Source organism: Laetiporus sulphureus (genome assembly GCF_001632365.1).
Source record: "Laetiporus sulphureus 93-53 unplaced genomic scaffold LAESUscaffold_4, whole genome shotgun sequence".
Lineage (NCBI taxonomy): Eukaryota > Fungi > Basidiomycota > Agaricomycetes > Polyporales > Laetiporaceae > Laetiporus > Laetiporus sulphureus.
This window is the reverse complement of record NW_024468513.1, coordinates 801,167-817,608: the sequence shown is the minus strand read 5'-3', so window position 1 is coordinate 817,608 and position 16,442 is coordinate 801,167. Positions and strand designations below refer to the sequence as shown.

Below are 16,442 nucleotides of genomic sequence, written 5' to 3'. Positions count from 1 at the left end.
GTCTCGCGGACGCTGACCGCTATAATGATTTACCTTTGTTTATACTATACGAGCGCTTATATGGCGGTCCACAACGCTCAGCCGTTGGGTCCGACTTCTGAACTTCACGTCGATACGATGGGTACCACCTATATTCTTAACGTGAGGTTGTGCACCTCCTACTGGATAACTAGTCTGCGGTGCTCACAACCAAATGAAATCGCCAAGCCTGACCTTTCTGTGGTGCCTGCGAGTACTTGCCGAATTTCGTTTATTGAGAGCGTGCCACTTATCATGTCGTACTCATTTTTTTTGGTATGAAGGCATCCTGAGCAGCTCTAGTTACCACGGTAGAGAAAAACTCAAGTTGATATCTTGCTACGATTCAGATATTCAAGCCTCGGGCTAAACGTGAAGCTGCAGTGCCTCGGACGGGTGCACGTGGCAGAATACGTCCCGCAGAGTTCTGTCAAAGGCACGCTGTCACCGTTGAACATCGTCGAGCGTTCAGTCTGCCTTTCCATCCCGCCATCTGACGAGCCTCCTCCAGTAACGAATATCTCTATTTATACATATATATCCAGACTGGTCTAAATATCTTATAATGCTGCTAATTGGCGTGATCATCCAGAGCGCATTTGCACTCACTGGACTATTCCTATATGCCTTCGTTCCCGGAAGTTCGACAGGATTCTCATGGAAATTAGGGTGAGTGCTCGTGCTCCTTGATGGCGAAAACTTAACAGAGTGCTTGCATAGATTACCTTCGATCTCCAGCCGCGCTGGAATTGCGAGTGATGGTGCATCGTTCTCCGTATCTGCTACGTCCTCGGATTTGGCTACCAGAGTCACCACTGCACTCACAGTCTACAACCCTTCGCCTCACTCGAGTCCGATACCCTCCTTCCAATTCGGCGTCCAATGTCCCAGTGGAGTTGCCGAACCCCTACTACCTCCCACTCTCCTTTTGTTCGTATGTGCAGTGCTGGTCGCTGTCCCCGCATTGACCGGCCTCTCTTCTCTGACCTTTATTATCTTCAATGCACTGCCTGACTCCGACCGGAGTAAAATGCCGGAACTGGTCGTTGACCCTGAAGGTTTCCCCCTTGACGTCGAGCTCAAGGCAAGTAGATCGGTCCTTAGAATTATTTATCTCACTAGGAGTCTGACACCTTCCAGTGCAAGCTAGATGGAACGATGCCTCCTGGACCATCTATCTCAGCTGAGCCGTCAGTCAATGTTGATCTTGACGACTGCGACGCTCGGATCACAGGCACCAATGCAGATTTAAAGTGGTTCGAAAGCCCAGAGAAGACTTGTGATGTGGTATTGGTTCTTTGTACTGAGGCTATATATGATTCTACTGTCGACACCTCTGTTTCTTCGCTGGAACAGATCAGAAATTTTGCTGACGCTGCTGGGACATCTGGAATCGATGCTAGGCGGCTTCCGTCAATGGACAAGTCCTTAATGCTGTTGTCTCTATCTGACACCTTCGTTGTGGATGAACGACCGACGACAGGTGATAATGACAAGGACAAGAAGAACGGCGACGTTCCGAGGTCTCTTTCTGTGATACTGTCTCCTTCGCCTTCTATGCAGTTCCTGGGTACAACGGCTGCACAGAGTTCTCTTTCGTCACCTGAAAAGCTGCATGACTCCCGGTGCCAATCTGTGACATCCTCCGTTGAACCTGAGCTAGCATTTGAAACACTTCCGACACCTCCTGCATCCGATAGAACCAGCCGCCTGGCCGCTGTGAATGCCGCCAAGAAAGGAGGAAACGAACCAACCCCTCGCGATCATGAACTCAAGGACAAGACGTTCGCAATAGTGGCGTGTGCTAGTGACGGCTCTTCTGTTGCTCGTGTTCCGGACGTGCTGTCGATGGACTCTCAATGCTCTATTGGTGTTCCTGTCAGTGGCGATACGGTCAAAACACTTTCCACGTACAGTGTGTCTGCGCTTCCTAGGCCTATTGTGACGCCTTCCATACCTAAGTTTGCTTCTGAGTCTTGCACACTTCAACCTCCGTCATCGCTTAGAAATATCGGTACTGCCGAGCACACCGTGAAGGCTCCTGCAAACGCTGTGGGGAACTCGTCGCCTGAAACACCGTGCGAAATAGGCACCGTCCCCAAGCATGTTGTTACTGAGGCATCTTCCTCAATTCCTCCATCAAGAGCGATCAGTGCTTCCATCCACGCATCTCGCTCAGTATCTGATACCCTTTGGAAGCGCTTTCCCGTGCTGGAACGGGCCGATACGGTACCGGAAGGTGTCCCATGGCACTCTACGCCGGTAACGCGCAACGCGGAAACTGCAGCGCCTTCGCGGTCTGGCCACACAGAGCACATCCGCTTGATGATGGCTGAATCTCCGAGCCCGCTCCGTGCAACTGATTTTGCGGCGAAGCCGATCTCTTCTCCTGCACAACCAACTAGGTCGGTTGCCTCTATTCACATGCGGTCGGAGTCTGTCTGCCCTGAAATCGGCGCATCGGTTCACGCTCGTTCTTCGGCCCTTCCTCCTGGGATTGGCACCTTTGTGCCCGCTCGTTCATCCAACACATCTTCCCGCACTAGCACTGCGATCCATACACATACCACGACTGCTCCTCCTGACGCCAATGCATCCATCCACGCTCGGGTACAAACTGCTCCCTCTGCTCCCTCAGACCTTGGAGCATCCACCCACGCCTCTTCACAGGCCGTCCCTTCTGGCACGAAGGGTTCCTTCGCCAGTGCGACCTTGTCATCTACCGCTCGTAGCACAAGAGAATCAACACATGCTCCTGGTCCTACTAAGGCTGCAAACACCTCACGACGCGTCCTGCTACTTCCGGCATCCGTTAAACCCATCTTGACGCATCCGGTGCAAAGTTCGCATTCATCGGCGCGTACAAATTTGGCGAGATCACAACATACATCTAGACCTCCTTTGGTTGCGAAAGCGGATCCGAATAACCTGCCTCCCGTATGTGCATACGTCAGCTCTAGCTAGTGACCCACCGGCACTAAACTGCGTTATGAACAGAGAACCCCCGCATATGGACTGAAGCGCTCGATTCATGCGCCTAATCCGGACGACGATATCGTTCTGCTGGGCGACACGGCCCAATCGCTTCGCCTGTTGCACACCAAAGTGACTGTCCGGCAGACTAGTCCGGCCAAGCGTTTCGTGGACTTAGCAGACCGGGCGGGCAAGAGGAATATCTCGAAGGCATCCAGAGATGCTTGTTAAGACTCAGCGGGTGGGTAGGTGTGTCTCTCTGCCTCCTAAGGATCGGCGCATTGAGACGGCCTCTTCATGGTAGCGGAGCAACAGACGATGCGTGAAGCCGCACGGACGCCGCCCGTCATGGGAGCATATTACGGGACTCCAATTTCCACATTGCAATCTGTGAATCCACTCCCGGCATGGTATAGTAGCTTTATTAAATAGCGTCTCGTTAATGTTTGAATTGTACCACGGGCTTGATTTGTGGCCATTGTAACTCATCACGAGCCGACGTAGTCGAGAATGGCGAGTACGATCCATGTACTGTGTAGTACGTAGCGCTGCTATGTAAATTCATTAGCAGTAAGCCTGTATCCTCGGGAAGCCCAATAGCCCACTGCCAGCGATTTGCACCAGCCTATTAATCCAGGCGGAGGAATAAGGTAGTAGTCGAACTTTCTACAACCAAGAGCCGTACAGAACATCCTCCTGAGTCTGACCGAAGACAATCAGATCCTGCAAATCAGCTAACAATCCCATCGCAACATCGTGTCCTGCACATGATACCCACTTACGACAATGTTCGATGTTTGACAAGACGGGATCGTACACCATCCCAGTTTTGATTGAGAACGTGGCTTGAGGCGACCTCCTGGAACATAGGAGCTCAGAGGCATGAGATCGAAGCAGCTCTCACTATCGGCTACGGAACTTTACAGCATAGCGAAAGAGAGCACAGCCCTTCAAAAGCGACTGTAATTTATGCAACGATGCTTCGGTTTGCGTGACGACTTGCTCCTTCCGCCATTGCGGGGACAGCCAACCACGGCGATAAGGTGAGAGCACAACAAGGATAGGTCTTGGAAACCCGTCAAAAACGAAGTTGGACTGGGGAAACGCGGCAGATAAATAGAGCTATGCATGTCATTGTTACATGACGAGATGATGCGATGAAGAGAGAACAAATTGAAGACGAGACTAATCGAAGAGACCGAAGCCCTATGAACACGAACGTGATTAATGCAACCTTCCCATCTGCGATTAAGGAAGAGCGTACCATGTCATCGTCTGACTCCTCCTTCTCCTCCTCTTTCTTCTCCTCCTCCTTCGGTGCCTCCGCCGCTGCAGCCGCGCCTCCACCAGCCGCAGGTGCCGCGCCAACTGCAGGTGCACCTCCACCAGCACCAACGTTCGACAAGAGCTCCTTCACATTCTTGCCCTCAAGCGCCTTCGCGAGCAGAGATGCCCAGATTGGCTCAAGCTCAACCGATGCGGCATTCGTCAGCGCGACAATTTTGTCCGACTAGTTACAGAGTCAGGATTCCGAAAGTGAAAGGATAGCTGCAAGAACTGACAGTGATTTCAATGCCCTCATCGGCAAGGATGAGTGCAGCGTACGTAGCGGCAAGTTCTGCGGATGCCTAGAGGACGGACGGGTGAGCCTGGTGATACTGGTAGAGCATGCGTATCGAGCCGGGCGCTTTCGCAAGTTTTGGGTACATCTTGTTGTAATGAATAGCATCCACCTCTTAAATAACACCCCTTCCTCGCACAGCGGCAAAGAACAGCAGCGCCGCGGCAGAGCAATGGATACACACCATTAGAATAGTTGTGGACGGCGAAGGGCTTGATGGCGTCGGCGAGGATGGGTTTCGTGGATGCTTGGGTCGATAGCAGCGTTCCGCTTTCGGAATCGACCGAGCTCCGGCGTCTCATGAGCGCTCCCGGTATGGTGTATATGGGCGTCTAACGGCTGAGCACCTGCAACATTCCCGCTCTGTGGCCCCGCTTTGAGCAGCATGCGTATGGCAAGTGGCGTGCCGCTCGGCTCTGGATGATATTCTAACGCTATGATGGTAGCTGGCACAAGAAGAAGAGAACAATGATAACGCTGAGGTGACATGGGGTAACATTTGCTTACCAACTGTGTTGCACACCATGTTCAACTTTCCGTCGCAGAGGATCAGCAGCGTATCAACACATTCTCGAAACTGAACACCAGACTGCGTAACATCGAAGAGAAGATGGAAGGGCTGAAGGTCATTGCTCTTCGTTGAATGAGGTATGTCTCTCGATGTTGAATACGGATTCCTTTCCAGCAAGAGAAGGAGGCTCTCGACGACTTGTCAATGGAGCTTGAGCTCGCAGACGAAGATCAACCCATCATGTGAGTATACCTAATCCTCGATAGCTCTAAATGTTTTCATTGATTATCGCATGCAGGTACAAGATTGGCGAAGCCTTCATTCATATGCCACATGGCCGAGCAATCAAACGACTCGAAAGAGATCAGGATGTCCTGAACCAGGGGCTATCCAGGCTCAAAGAGCGCGCAGAAGAATGCGAGAAATCCATGAAGCAGTTGAAGGTTGTGTTATACGCGAAATTCGGTCGGGCCATCAACTTGGACGAGTAGAGTTGGCAAGATCATCGCTGGCATACTTGCAATCCAATTATCATATATCTCCACGTGTAACGATACATCCATTGTCCGGAAACGCTAAAGTTGCGAATCACATACAGCTGCAAAACATCATCTCGCACAAAGCTAACACAACTGATTGTGGTCACTCCTTGACGTCAATATGGACCATGTCTAGCAGATTTGCATCCGGCTGTTTCGCATCCTCGTTGACGAATATGAGTAACTTCTCGAATACCTCTGTTCGCTGTTTGAATCTCACTGCAGAGGGAGGTGATCTTCCATCTGATGCCTTCTCCATCGGATCCTTGTCCAAACGGATGATGGGTCCAGCGGATTTTGACTTTCCGCCCACATCTTCCTCGTGTCCAGTTGCGTCCTCCATCTCTTCGTCTTCCTCTTGCTCCGGTAGTGGCTCAGAGGGTACATCCGATTCTGGTTCCGCTCCAGATGCCTTTGTGCCATTGGAGGGTTCAAGCTGTGGCGGAGCAGTCAACAAGTGTGCAAGAAGTGATCGGAATAATTGCGCCTCTTCCGGATCATTCTGGTTCACGACTGATGCCACCTCAGATTGCAGAAATGCGAGCGCTCTGACTGTTGAGACATCCTCGCACAGCTCGCGACATCTGTAGAAACACCACGTTAGGATGGATCTGAGAAATAACAACAGTAGAATACGTACCGTTGCTGCCGGATTGTGTATGTCGCTCGTCTCACAATATCATCGAGTGGAGGTCTTCACAAACAGTCAGTCTCGCGCATATAGTTGCATGGTAGCGACGTACCGTTCCAGTGTCATCTTCCACAAGTCATCCAGACGAATTTCCTTCTCTGCCCTTGGGCCTTCCAGCGGCAGTCCACGCTCATCTCCGATGTCTATAGCACTCTCATTACCGTCCCCCTCCGGCGCCAAGCCCGCATTGCCACCATGCATGTAGATGACCTTCGATCCCGTGTCATATACCACTTGGTGCGCATAGCGAGACTGTGGCATCTCTGCATTCGTGTCGTGTAAGCGGTAGCCGGAAGTGGGAGTGGAATCCGTGGATAGGATTTCTTTCCACTTTCCAGGACGGCCGGGGTGGTCGTAGCGGTATATCCAGTTCGGAGCCTCGGTTTCGAGGACGGTCCGTGTGCTAGGCGAACGTGTGAGTCCGCAGAATCTGGAATGCAAGAGCATTGTTCAGCTACAGGGTGTATGGATGACAGGACAGGCGTTGCTCACACATATATCTCACGCAGATCGGGATCAATGACGGCCCGTTGAGTGAAGGATGCTTCCGGGCCTCCAGCAGCAGTGAAGTTCGGGAAGAGCTCGGTAACGGTCCTGGACGGGATGTGGTAGGCATACATATCAGAAAGGTACCTCTCGTCCCGCTGCCCTGCGAAGATGAACAGGGTGTGCGTCTTGGGTTCGAGTAGCATCGAATGACCTATCGAGGGGTCATCGACCATGACGAAGATACCTCAGCGATGGGGTTATCACGTACCATATCTAAGAGGAATGAACGGTTGCACACCGCTCGCATCGGAGACCCTGTAGTAATCGATATATGCGCGGCCATAACGGAACTGAATGCGGCGACTCACGGTAACATCTCCCAGCAACCGGTACGAATGTCATAAGCGTAGAATCCGGAGTATTTCGGCGCTTTCCATGCGCCATCGACAACACGGCCACCAAAAACGTAGATCACCTGCGCTTCCGAATCCATCACCATTTGGTGGTCAAATATCAAGCACGGTCCACCAGCGGTCTATCGGAGCTCAACACACGACTTTGAACGATGACAACAAATATGCCTACCACTGTATCAAGCGACAACAGGTCCCACCTCCCAGCGTCAAGACCGCGGGTGTGATATCGATAGAATTCGGATGATCGCGGCGACCAAGGCATGGGTGTATCAGCCGCATGCCTCGAGTCCTCCGCAGCAGCAGCTGTAGCTTCCCGCTGCGTCGGGCTACTAGGCAGCGTATCCGTACCTTCGGGTGGCGCCTCCGCAGGCTCCAATGCATCTCCGTCTCCCAACCGCCCAAGCACGTAGATGCATCCGGTCTTCGCATCAAACACCATCTTATGGCAAGATCTGGGACCCGGTCCGTTTCTGTCACGCGAAGTAGCGATGCTCAACAAGCGCCAGGTATCCTCGTGCACGTTGTACATCCAGAAATCGTCGAGACTGCGCTGGCCTTCCCATCCACCGAGGAGGTAGATCAGCCCGTTCTTCTCGTCCATGCACATCGCATGGCCACTTCGGCGACTTGGCACATCACCATCGGCATCCAGGCCATGCAATCGTGTCCAATGAGCTCGCGGCTGGCATGCGTAACGGTACGAGTCCAGCAGACCAGAGGAGGACAACGAATGGACGATTCGCTCAGTAGCTGACCAATCGCCGTTGAGAACCAGGCTATCATATAGGGTGCTGATTAGTGGATGCTCGAGCTGCACGCTGGATCGGTCGAGAATGTCATGGAATGGAGTCAGGAACCGTCGTTGACGGAGGTGTTTGAGAACATGTCGAAGCATCGACGCTTCACGGTACTTGGAACCGAACCATTTTTGAGCTGCGACTGACGCAAAACAATGCGATGAGCCTACCTCATCATATCTAGCACATATTTGTTGCACGAAAGGCTGATCGATGATTCCCGACACAGAGACATGCCATATAGATGTATGGAAACTTTGAGCGTGAACTCTGCGATTTGCAGTCAGTTAGGCATCAGAGAATGTTGTATAAAACATACGTCAATGGAACGATCTTCACAAAGCGCGTGGGGAAACAAACACCGGCGTTGTTCGTATACCGGATTGAGAATGTCTCGCTTGTTGAATCGTTCTTCAATGCCGCACGCAAAACCTAAAGCAAAGCTCAACATTGCAGATTCAAGTTCACCAGGAGACGTATATACCTCGGTCATGTTCTCCTCAGACAGTCCCACGTAAACTTTGAACTCTTTCATGTTGCATGGATGTGCTGTCCGAACGCTTCAACTTCAGCAACCCCAAACCGCGATGGCGCTTACGCACGTTTGTAAAACTGAAGATACAACATCAGTGAATGACCGAAGTTGAAAATCCAGTGTGCGGTACATACCTTCCCGAACGTGATACTTTCTTATCACCGATCAGTCCCAGCTTCACACCAACCTGCGATTCACTCAACTGAGTACAGCCAGATCGTCCAAGCGGAGTAGCACCCATTGAGTCACATTAGGCGACTGGTGTGCCCCGCTCCATCTACTCGTCTGGTCCATAGGCTTGTCTTCCAGTATGTTCTCCGCGATGTAGCGGCCGCTGTGCTCTGAACAGCCAGCGATGCTGTACTTGAGCGTCATCGTGGGAGCTTGTTCGAGGTCCATTTCTATGTTGAGCTTGTATGCTGAAACGGTGTGTACGAGGAGGATCTTTTCCTGATCTAGTGAAGCAGTGGAGGATGGATGTCGCAGACGAAGAGGTTACGAGCGCAAGTCACGGTCGAAGAGTGCATCATGTAATCTCAGATGTGACAGATGGCGATCTCCGATCTCAAATTACCCCGCGTCGTCGAGTCGATCACTCAGGCCGTTCTCCTCGAGTCCGACGTCTTGACCAGCGAGCACGATCGGAATACACACCGAGCTCACACCGAGCACGTCGGGTCTGAAGGGAGAATTGAGTTTCACAAGACGTACACGCACATGCTACAGTGTTGGCAAAGTGTTCAATGCGGCACAGAATGAGGACCAAGCTCGGAAAAGCAAGCAGCAAAAGTGAACATGACACACGACGGTATTGAGGAGGGAAGTATGAATATTATCAAAGTGCAAAGGCGTACGTGACAAAAACGACAATGTGCGAACAAGGAACCTGACAGTGTTTACAAGTGTATAGAAATATATACGGCGAAGATGAAGGAAAGAACGCAGGCAGCATGGGGTACGTGGCGGTGCCATGGTACCCTATAATACCGTATATACCTAGGCAGAAAGACGCGAAGACTGAGGGTCTCGTGGCGGGCGTACGCGGAACTCCGATACGATGCACAAGTGACTGTTAATACGACAGACACGTCAATAACATGCTCGTGAAAGATGTAAATTACAACGTACTCTGATGGGAAGTGGGCGTTTGGGAATCCCACGACCTTCTCCAGATATGTCCTGTCCACCTCACCGAGGACGGCGTTGACCGATAGATTTGCTGTCGAGTACCAGATGTAGTCGATCGCACCCTTGAAGCTCGGCGTGTAGTTGGTCAGCGGGAGTTCGCCCACCGCCGCATACGCGCTCTTCAGGCCAAGACGATGCCGCAGGCCGTCCGACGTGTATCTGCCGTACAGGTGCGACATGAAGTCCTCATGGTCGCGCGGCACACTGCCCGTCGAAAGATACTCGTACACGCCACTGACCGGTAACGAATTGAAGTCACCGCAGATGATCAACGGGATCTTCGTTCCGTCAGTGTAGACGGGCGGTGGACGCGATGATGCGTTGTGTTCGCTTGCACCTGGTGTGGTAGGGGAGCCGCCGGTTGATGCAGGGGTGGGGAGGCGAGGAGGATACTTCGCGAAGTGGTCCGCGACCCTCTGGAGCTCATCGACGAGCAACGCGACTTGAACAAGCTTGACATCGCGGTACTGCGGTTCCCAGCAAACGTGTGCGTTCGCGATGACGAAGCGTGTACCGGTAGCCTTGTTCTCCAGGAGGCAAATGACGGCGATGTGATCCTTGCCGAGAACACGGTTGAACATGTCATCCGTCTTCTTGAAGTCTGAACGCTGCATAGCGATCGCATTGAACTCGATGACACGCTTCTCAACTAGTGTGTACCTTAATCCAACATGAGAAACTAATGTAGATCAAAGACGCAGATACTACTCACTTGGACCCCTTGAAGAACGTAGCACACCCGTCAACCATTCGCCGCTCCGAGTCGTTCATCGTCTTGTATCTCGCCCTCGGGAAGTAAACACCCTCATAATCCCTCTCCGCCATGCGTGGCAAAAAGTAGTCCTCATATTGGACATTGTCGACCTCCTGCAAGCACACGAAATCGGCGTCTGGCTCAAAGACTTGGTCCAAGATCACGGTCTTTCGGTAATCCCACGCGAGTGCCCAGGATGGTGTATAGCCGTACATCCTTTCTGTCGCGCATTTGTCCCAGAGGATGTTATAGCACAACACCCTGATCGTTTCTACGTTCGGATCGGCATTCGTTGCCTCGCGTTCTGCCGCGCTGACAATGTTATTCCAAATCCGATCCGGAGGAGGCGGCGGTCTCGGAGCATTATCACGCAGGTACGAGATGAGGGCCGGGGTACCGTCGGTCTGCACGATGTTCTTCAACGTTCTCTCAAGGGGATTACCTTCGATGCCGAGTGTCTGCAGCTGGTGTAGACTTCCGAGATCGTGAGGCAGAGTCCGCAGCTGGTTATCGAACAGGTAGAGCTCCTTGAGCGACGTCAGCATACCCAACTCGCCCGGTAGCTCCGATAGTATGTTCCCCGACAGATCCAAAAGCTCCAGGTGCCGCAGTCTAGCGATCTCCGGTGGAACGCTCGTCAGCGCATTGTGGTTGAGATACAAATTGATGAGGAACGAGAACGAGAACAGGCCCGAGGTTCGCGGGATGCTCTTGATGTTGACGCCTCCCATGTCCAATGAGCTCCATGTATTAACCGGCGGCTTGGGCGCTGTGGGCCGTTGTGCTTCCGCGATTGGCGCGACGGTCGAGGACGGATGAGTCTCCGCGGCGGTGTTGCGCGGCGAAGAGGTCGTCGCGGACGTCGCAGACCGCGAAGAGGGAGAAGAGCCTGACGCCCCTGATGCTGACGTTGTTTCACCATTCGCCTCCGGTACAGGCTTGACAGCGTTCGGGTTGGTGATGGGAATCGCCGACTTCTGGACCGACCGCGAGGCCATTGCACTCGCTCGCGCACGGTGGTGTGGAGAGCGTGACGCCCTACTCATCTATGGAATGATCAGCACCATATACGTAGATCATAGCGCTGGACAACTCACCTCGCACTTGAGCAACTGTTGCTGCCAGTGCACTGTCATGGGCGCCGCCGAGGGTGAACCGTTCTGCAAGATATGCCCGGGAATACCATTGCCATTTGGTGGGGAGGGAAAGTGCGGGTGCGATAATGAGTTCTGGTGGTGATGGTGGACAAGTGGACCTGGCATGTGAGGATGCGGGTGATGCTGTAAGGCATTCAGTGCACCGTTCGTGAACAACGGATAGGGAGATGAAGCGGGGGCTTGTGCATGCACAGGAGGCCCTAGGGCTGGGTGGTGAGGTGTCCGCGACCACGGAGACTGGTCATGGACCTGAGGTGGATGTTGGTGTGCGGGGAGCTTGTGGGCCATGCCCGGAGACTGTTGTGGATAGTACATCGCATTGGAAGCGAGTGAGGCGACTGTTGAGAGTGTAGCCACTTTGTACGGATAGTGACAAGATGACTAGTTACGAGAGTGCGGGCACGTCGACGAAGATGGTCGTGGTCGTCGTTCAAGACAATGAGTGTGGAGTTTGAGCAGCGACTGCCAAGTCGAGCGTCAGCATTTGCTTACTAATATTTCTTTTTTGGGCTGGCTAGACCGTACTGCCACCGATGTGTATTACGTAAACAAAGGCGGTGGCCCTCGATAGCCGTCGATGCTCCTCGATGCGTCTCGAGTGACTTCGAGTCAAATCCACGCCGGTGATTGGGCGCGATTGCAATCAAAGCGATGGATCTAATAGGAGCCTTGTTGGCGACCGACGGAAGTCTCTCATTTCATGATAGCGGACGGCTGCACTCCAGGCTTTGGAGACTGCATCAATCTGTTACACCTTCTACCGAGTCATGCCTCCGAACAACGCAGCGAGAAGTTACAGGGATAGGTTGGACCACGAGCAGGCCTCCATGATTGGCTGCAGATTTCCTGTCTTAAACGCCCGCTTTCGCTATTGCACGATCTCTGGAAATACAGAATCGTACGCTCCGGCTGCTACAAATACCATGTGCACTGTTTCTCCTTCAACATCTCTTCATCCACCATGCCGATCTACCAAGCCACTGCGTCTGCCCCCGTGAATATCGCCTGCATCAAGTGAGACTGTTTGAGATGTTCTCACTCCTCCGTATTGACGTCTCCCAGGTATTGGGGCAAGCGCGACACCAAGCTGATCCTGCCTACCAACTCTTCGCTCTCGGTTACTCTTGATCAAGATCACCTGCGGTCAACGACGACATCACGAGCGGACCCATCCTTTGAGAAGGACAGGCTGTGGCTCAACGGCGTCGAGGAGGAGATCAAGGATGGTGGCCGATTGGCGACGTGTATCAGTGAGATGAAGCGTATGCGCAGAGAGGTAGAAAGGCAGGACCCTAGCCTACCGAAGGTATGCATTGCATGCAATCTCGTTCTGCTGCATGAGCGTTGAAGGGAACCACTATCAGCTCTCATCGTATGGCGTCCACATTTGCTCTCGCAACAACTTCCCAACGGCAGCAGGGCTGGCTTCTTCCGCCTCTGGCTTCGCTGCACTCGTTTCTTCCCTCGCCGCGCTCTATTCCCTCCCTGCATCCCCATCTGAGCTGTCGCTCATTGCGCGTCAAGGATCCGGGTCTGCCTGCCGATCGCTCTTTGGCGGGTTCGTTGCGTGGGAGATGGGCTCCAAGCCCGACGGGTCCGACTCACTTGCCGTCGAAGTGGCCCCCCGCGAGCACTGGCCCGATATCCACGCGCTGATCTGCGTGGTGTCGGATGACAAGAAGGGCACATCGTCGACGTCGGGCATGCAGCGCACGGTCGAGACGTCGACGCTGCTGGAGCACCGCATCAGGCATGTCGTGCCTGCGAGGATGAAGGCGATCTCGGAGGCGATCCGTGCGCGCGACTTTGACGCTTTCGCGAGAATCACGATGCAGGACTCGAACCAGTTCCACGCTGTCGCGCTTGACACGGACCCGCCGATCTTCTACATGAACGACGTGTCTCGCGCGATCATCGCGATCATCGTGGAATACAACCGTGTCTCCGTCGCGAACGGCGGCAAGCTCAAGGCCGCGTACACGTTCGATGCGGGGCCGAACGCAGTCATCTACGCACCGAAGGAGAACCTGAAGGAGATCATTGAGTTGATCGTGCATTACTTCCCACAAGCGGAGCCATTCAAGGATCCCTTTGGACTGTTCGGCACTGTTGGAGTGAAGGACGCCATCATCGATGGTTTCAACGCCGCGGTCGCCAAGCCGTTCGGCGTTGGTGCGGTGAAGGGTCTCATCCACACGAGGGTTGGTGATGGGCCCCGAGTGCTGAGTGAGGAGGAGGCTTTGCTGGGTGCGAATGGATTGCCGAAGTGAAATTGGAGTTTTGTGAGGTCTCCCGATCTAGTTGACAGTCAAGTCTTTGTGCTCATGACTCTGTTGTATGTAGTGCTAATAGATAGTACTTGTTTGCGCCATACTTTACTCGAGCAATGTGATAGCATTGCTTCAGGCCTTCGCTTCAGCGCTCAAGAAACCAATGACGTATGATGCCTCGCCCGCTGTCAAGACGTCCAGTGCAGCGTCGTGACGTAGTTGAGAAGATTGTGAAGGGCATGCTCTGGTATATAAACCAGCAACCCTGTCAACTGCCCATGATTCGCTCTTTGACCACCGTCACCCGCCAGCGTGCCTATAACCCACAACTCCGCGTCCTCATCCGCTCTCGTACCGTCATGACTCTCCCCAAGCCCAACGTCTCGCCCCCGAAGAAGGCAGTGATATTCCACAACATTGCCAAGATAGCGTCGGAGAGCGATAAATTCCGCAGGGTCCTCTTCACCGGACAGCACAGCCAAGTAAGTACCAACCATCATATTAAGAATGATGTTCCCTCACTCGCGTCGTCATCTTCAACGTCAGCTGGTACTCATGACCATTCCAGTCGGAGGCGAGATTGGAGAGGCGAGTTACTACAACTCGCTCGGACATCACACACATAACTTGTACCGAACCGTAGGAAACGCATCACGTTGACCAGCACCTCTACTTCGTCTCTGGGAATGCTCAAGCGATCACAGATGGAAAACACGTAAGATGGTGCGCGTATATGCGTTGAGGCGCAGCTAACGATAGCTGCAGAAGGAAGACATCAGCCCTGGCGACCATGTCATCATCCCTGCAGGGACGCTGCACAATGTGAGCGCAGACTCCGCGAATACGAATGGCACATACTCATGTATCCCCTGCGCAGTTCGTCAATACCGGACCGACACCTCTGATCGTCTCCACGGTAAATTCCCTAACTGTAACAGTCCATGCTTCCACTGATGCGTTCACATAGGTTTATGCTCCTGCAGAGCATAAGGCGGATACGGTTCACGACAGTCTGTCGCAGGGCGAGAAGCTGGAGGAGGAGGGTAAGGATGAGCCTCCGCAATGGGCAAAGCAGTAGGTGAAGGTTGTGTGCAATATCGGTATTTCAAGGAATGGAGAACGTTCAAAGGGTCTGTATACGTGAAGCGTGACGAGCGGTGCCTGCAATGTGCTTTGTATTGCAACGTCGATTACTCTGCATGGACATCCAAGTGAAATGGGCCTCTCACGTAATAGAACCGTTGCAGGACACCAGCACGCAAATGTTGCAAAGGAGTCTGCCACACGCGCCAATAAATTCACGTACGTCTAGTAGCTTGTTTTACGCCTTGCGTACACCGTGATTCCACCAACCAAGCCCAGAGACAACAAGATTGTTATTATGATAACATCCCTAGTGGAACGAGCTATCAGAGATAGGTTCAAGAAGATGCTAGAAGTCATAGCAACGCTTGATACAATCGTGCCGTTCCCCGCCGCCTTGCAGGATTCTGGGAATACTGCGTGGTCGTATATTTGCGTGCGAAGCAAAGCAGAGAGCATGGAACGAATGCAGAGAGACGACGTGCTCCATTCTTCACTTTTTGTGGTTGGCAGCAATATCGCTGCTTTGCCGGACGTGCTTCGCCGGCAGCTTCTCACACTCCGTCGTATCATGCGGGCCTCCACAATATGCACATTCCCTCAATTGGAAGCCGGGTTTGTTCTCGATTTTGGGACAGTCATATATCCAATGATCAGGGCTATGGCACGCAGGGCACGGCTTCGGAGGCTTGTGTTCAGTACGATGGGTACAATCGCGCGCGGTATGCCCTCTCTGCCTACAAATGATACAATTCTTGTGGTAGATGTTCCGCACTTCTATGGGCGCAGTGCAGTCGACAGTCCAATGGTCCATGCTCCCGCAATGGTGGCACGGCCTCGACGGCTTGATGAGACCTCTCTCGAGGCAGTCACGCGTGCGATGATTACCGTGGCATGCTCGACAGATGAGCTCGTGTTTCCGAGGACAATCTTTGATGTCGTGTGGGCCTCTGCAAAGAAAGCAATGAATTCGTTTCTTTGAGTTGCCAGCTGAGGATGGCCGCCCCGCTTGGCGGTCAGTGGAACTCGAGGGTGTTTGTGGACCTTTGTCAACAGTCTGCTTTGAATTGCCAACTGCGGCAACATCCACTGGCTCGCCGGACGTGCTCGCGAAGCACTCGCTGACACTGGCCTGTAGCATCCGAGCCTCCACAATGTGCACATTGGAGCTGGGGATTTTGTCTTTTTCGGGACAGTCATACTTCCAATGGTCAGGATTACCGCACGCAGGGCACCGCTTCGGAGGCTTGTGTTCAGCACGGTCGGTACAATCGCGCGCGGTGTGGCCTCTCTGCCCACAAACGGCACATTTCTTGCGGTAAGCGTCTTGCACCTCTGCGGGCGCAGTGCAATCGCGCGCGGTGTGCCCTCTCTGCCCACAAACGACACATTTCTTGCGG

At 53.1% G+C, this 16,442-nt stretch overlaps 8 protein-coding genes across 8 annotated transcripts; 5 read left to right on the top strand and 3 right to left on the bottom strand.

Annotated features, from left to right (window-relative positions):
• Nucleotides 1-195: 195 nt before the first annotated feature.
• LAESUDRAFT_747481 (uncharacterized protein) lies at nt 196-3,571 on the top strand. Its single transcript, XM_040911474.1, has 6 exons — nt 196-228; nt 303-687; nt 739-1,106; nt 1,169-2,955; nt 3,016-3,236; nt 3,296-3,571. Exons 2-5 carry the CDS (start codon nt 584-586, stop codon nt 3,220-3,222), a joined length of 2,466 nt encoding a protein of 821 aa, XP_040768623.1. The 5' UTR covers nt 196-228; nt 303-583; the 3' UTR covers nt 3,223-3,236; nt 3,296-3,571.
• A 233-nt stretch (nt 3,572-3,804) lies between these two features.
• On the bottom strand, nt 3,805-4,914 carry LAESUDRAFT_809754 (uncharacterized protein; the record flags this gene model as incomplete). The annotated part of the gene is made up of 4 exons (XM_040914163.1): nt 3,805-4,197; nt 4,256-4,501; nt 4,554-4,609; nt 4,797-4,914. The coding sequence occupies 4 exons, from the start codon at nt 4,912-4,914 to the stop codon at nt 4,177-4,179; spliced, it is 441 nt and encodes a 146-aa protein (XP_040768622.1). The 3' UTR covers nt 3,805-4,176.
• A 40-nt stretch (nt 4,915-4,954) lies between these two features.
• LAESUDRAFT_721270 (Prefoldin subunit 4) lies at nt 4,955-5,741 on the top strand. The gene is made up of 5 exons (XM_040907985.1): nt 4,955-5,006; nt 5,059-5,104; nt 5,158-5,237; nt 5,298-5,365; nt 5,422-5,741. Exons 1-5 carry the CDS (start codon nt 4,998-5,000, stop codon nt 5,612-5,614), a joined length of 396 nt encoding a protein of 131 aa, XP_040768621.1. The 5' UTR covers nt 4,955-4,997; the 3' UTR covers nt 5,615-5,741.
• Nucleotides 5,742-5,765: 24 nt separating this feature from the next.
• Nucleotides 5,766-8,965, bottom strand: LAESUDRAFT_643350 (uncharacterized protein; the record flags this gene model as incomplete). Its single annotated transcript, XM_040903784.1, has 13 exons — nt 5,766-6,246; nt 6,303-6,356; nt 6,406-6,783; nt 6,846-7,053; nt 7,111-7,157; nt 7,211-7,377; nt 7,428-8,168; nt 8,226-8,325; nt 8,375-8,487; nt 8,540-8,604; nt 8,658-8,667; nt 8,725-8,744; nt 8,794-8,965. 13 exons carry the CDS (start codon nt 8,963-8,965, stop codon nt 5,766-5,768), a joined length of 2,556 nt encoding a protein of 851 aa, XP_040768620.1.
• Nucleotides 8,966-9,586: 621 nt separating this feature from the next.
• On the bottom strand, nt 9,587-11,668 carry LAESUDRAFT_734616 (uncharacterized protein; the record flags this gene model as incomplete). The annotated part of the gene is made up of 4 exons (XM_040910527.1): nt 9,587-9,659; nt 9,719-10,438; nt 10,491-11,578; nt 11,630-11,668. 4 exons carry the CDS (start codon nt 11,666-11,668, stop codon nt 9,587-9,589), a joined length of 1,920 nt encoding a protein of 639 aa, XP_040768619.1.
• Nucleotides 11,669-12,650: 982 nt separating this feature from the next.
• LAESUDRAFT_643947 (Diphosphomevalonate decarboxylase) lies at nt 12,651-13,959 on the top strand (the record flags this gene model as incomplete). Its single annotated transcript, XM_040903814.1, has 3 exons — nt 12,651-12,703; nt 12,752-12,995; nt 13,054-13,959. 3 exons carry the CDS (start codon nt 12,651-12,653, stop codon nt 13,957-13,959), a joined length of 1,203 nt encoding a protein of 400 aa, XP_040768618.1.
• A 359-nt stretch (nt 13,960-14,318) lies between these two features.
• On the top strand, nt 14,319-15,037 carry LAESUDRAFT_734614 (RmlC-like cupin; the record flags this gene model as incomplete). Its single annotated transcript, XM_040910526.1, has 6 exons — nt 14,319-14,441; nt 14,506-14,547; nt 14,603-14,674; nt 14,725-14,781; nt 14,837-14,875; nt 14,927-15,037. The coding sequence occupies 6 exons, from the start codon at nt 14,319-14,321 to the stop codon at nt 15,035-15,037; spliced, it is 444 nt and encodes a 147-aa protein (XP_040768617.1).
• LAESUDRAFT_353512 (uncharacterized protein) lies at nt 14,886-16,137 on the top strand. Its single transcript, XM_040902138.1, has one exon. The coding sequence runs from the start codon at nt 15,341-15,343 to the stop codon at nt 16,022-16,024; it is 684 nt and encodes a 227-aa protein (XP_040768616.1). The 5' UTR covers nt 14,886-15,340; the 3' UTR covers nt 16,025-16,137.
• Nucleotides 16,138-16,442: the final 305 nt, after the last annotated feature.

Excerpts from the sequence above, each read along its gene's own strand:
- LAESUDRAFT_747481 (XM_040911474.1), top strand. The coding sequence starts at position 584 with ATGCTGCTAATTGGCGTGATCATCCAGAGCGCATTTGCACTCACTGGA. Across the intron at positions 1,107-1,168 it reads TGACGTCGAGCTCAAGGCAA|ATGGAACGATGCCTCCTGGA; the intron begins GTAGATCGGTCC and ends AGTGCAAGCTAG. Across the intron at positions 2,956-3,015 it reads ATCCGAATAACCTGCCTCCC|AGAACCCCCGCATATGGACT; the intron begins GTATGTGCATAC and ends CGTTATGAACAG.
- LAESUDRAFT_721270 (XM_040907985.1), top strand. Across the intron at positions 5,238-5,297 it reads AGAAGATGGAAGGGCTGAAG|CAAGAGAAGGAGGCTCTCGA; the intron begins GTCATTGCTCTT and ends ATTCCTTTCCAG. Across the intron at positions 5,366-5,421 it reads GACGAAGATCAACCCATCAT|GTACAAGATTGGCGAAGCCT; the intron begins GTGAGTATACCT and ends TATCGCATGCAG.
- LAESUDRAFT_353512 (XM_040902138.1), top strand. The coding sequence starts at position 15,341 with ATGATAACATCCCTAGTGGAACGAGCTATCAGAGATAGGTTCAAGAAG.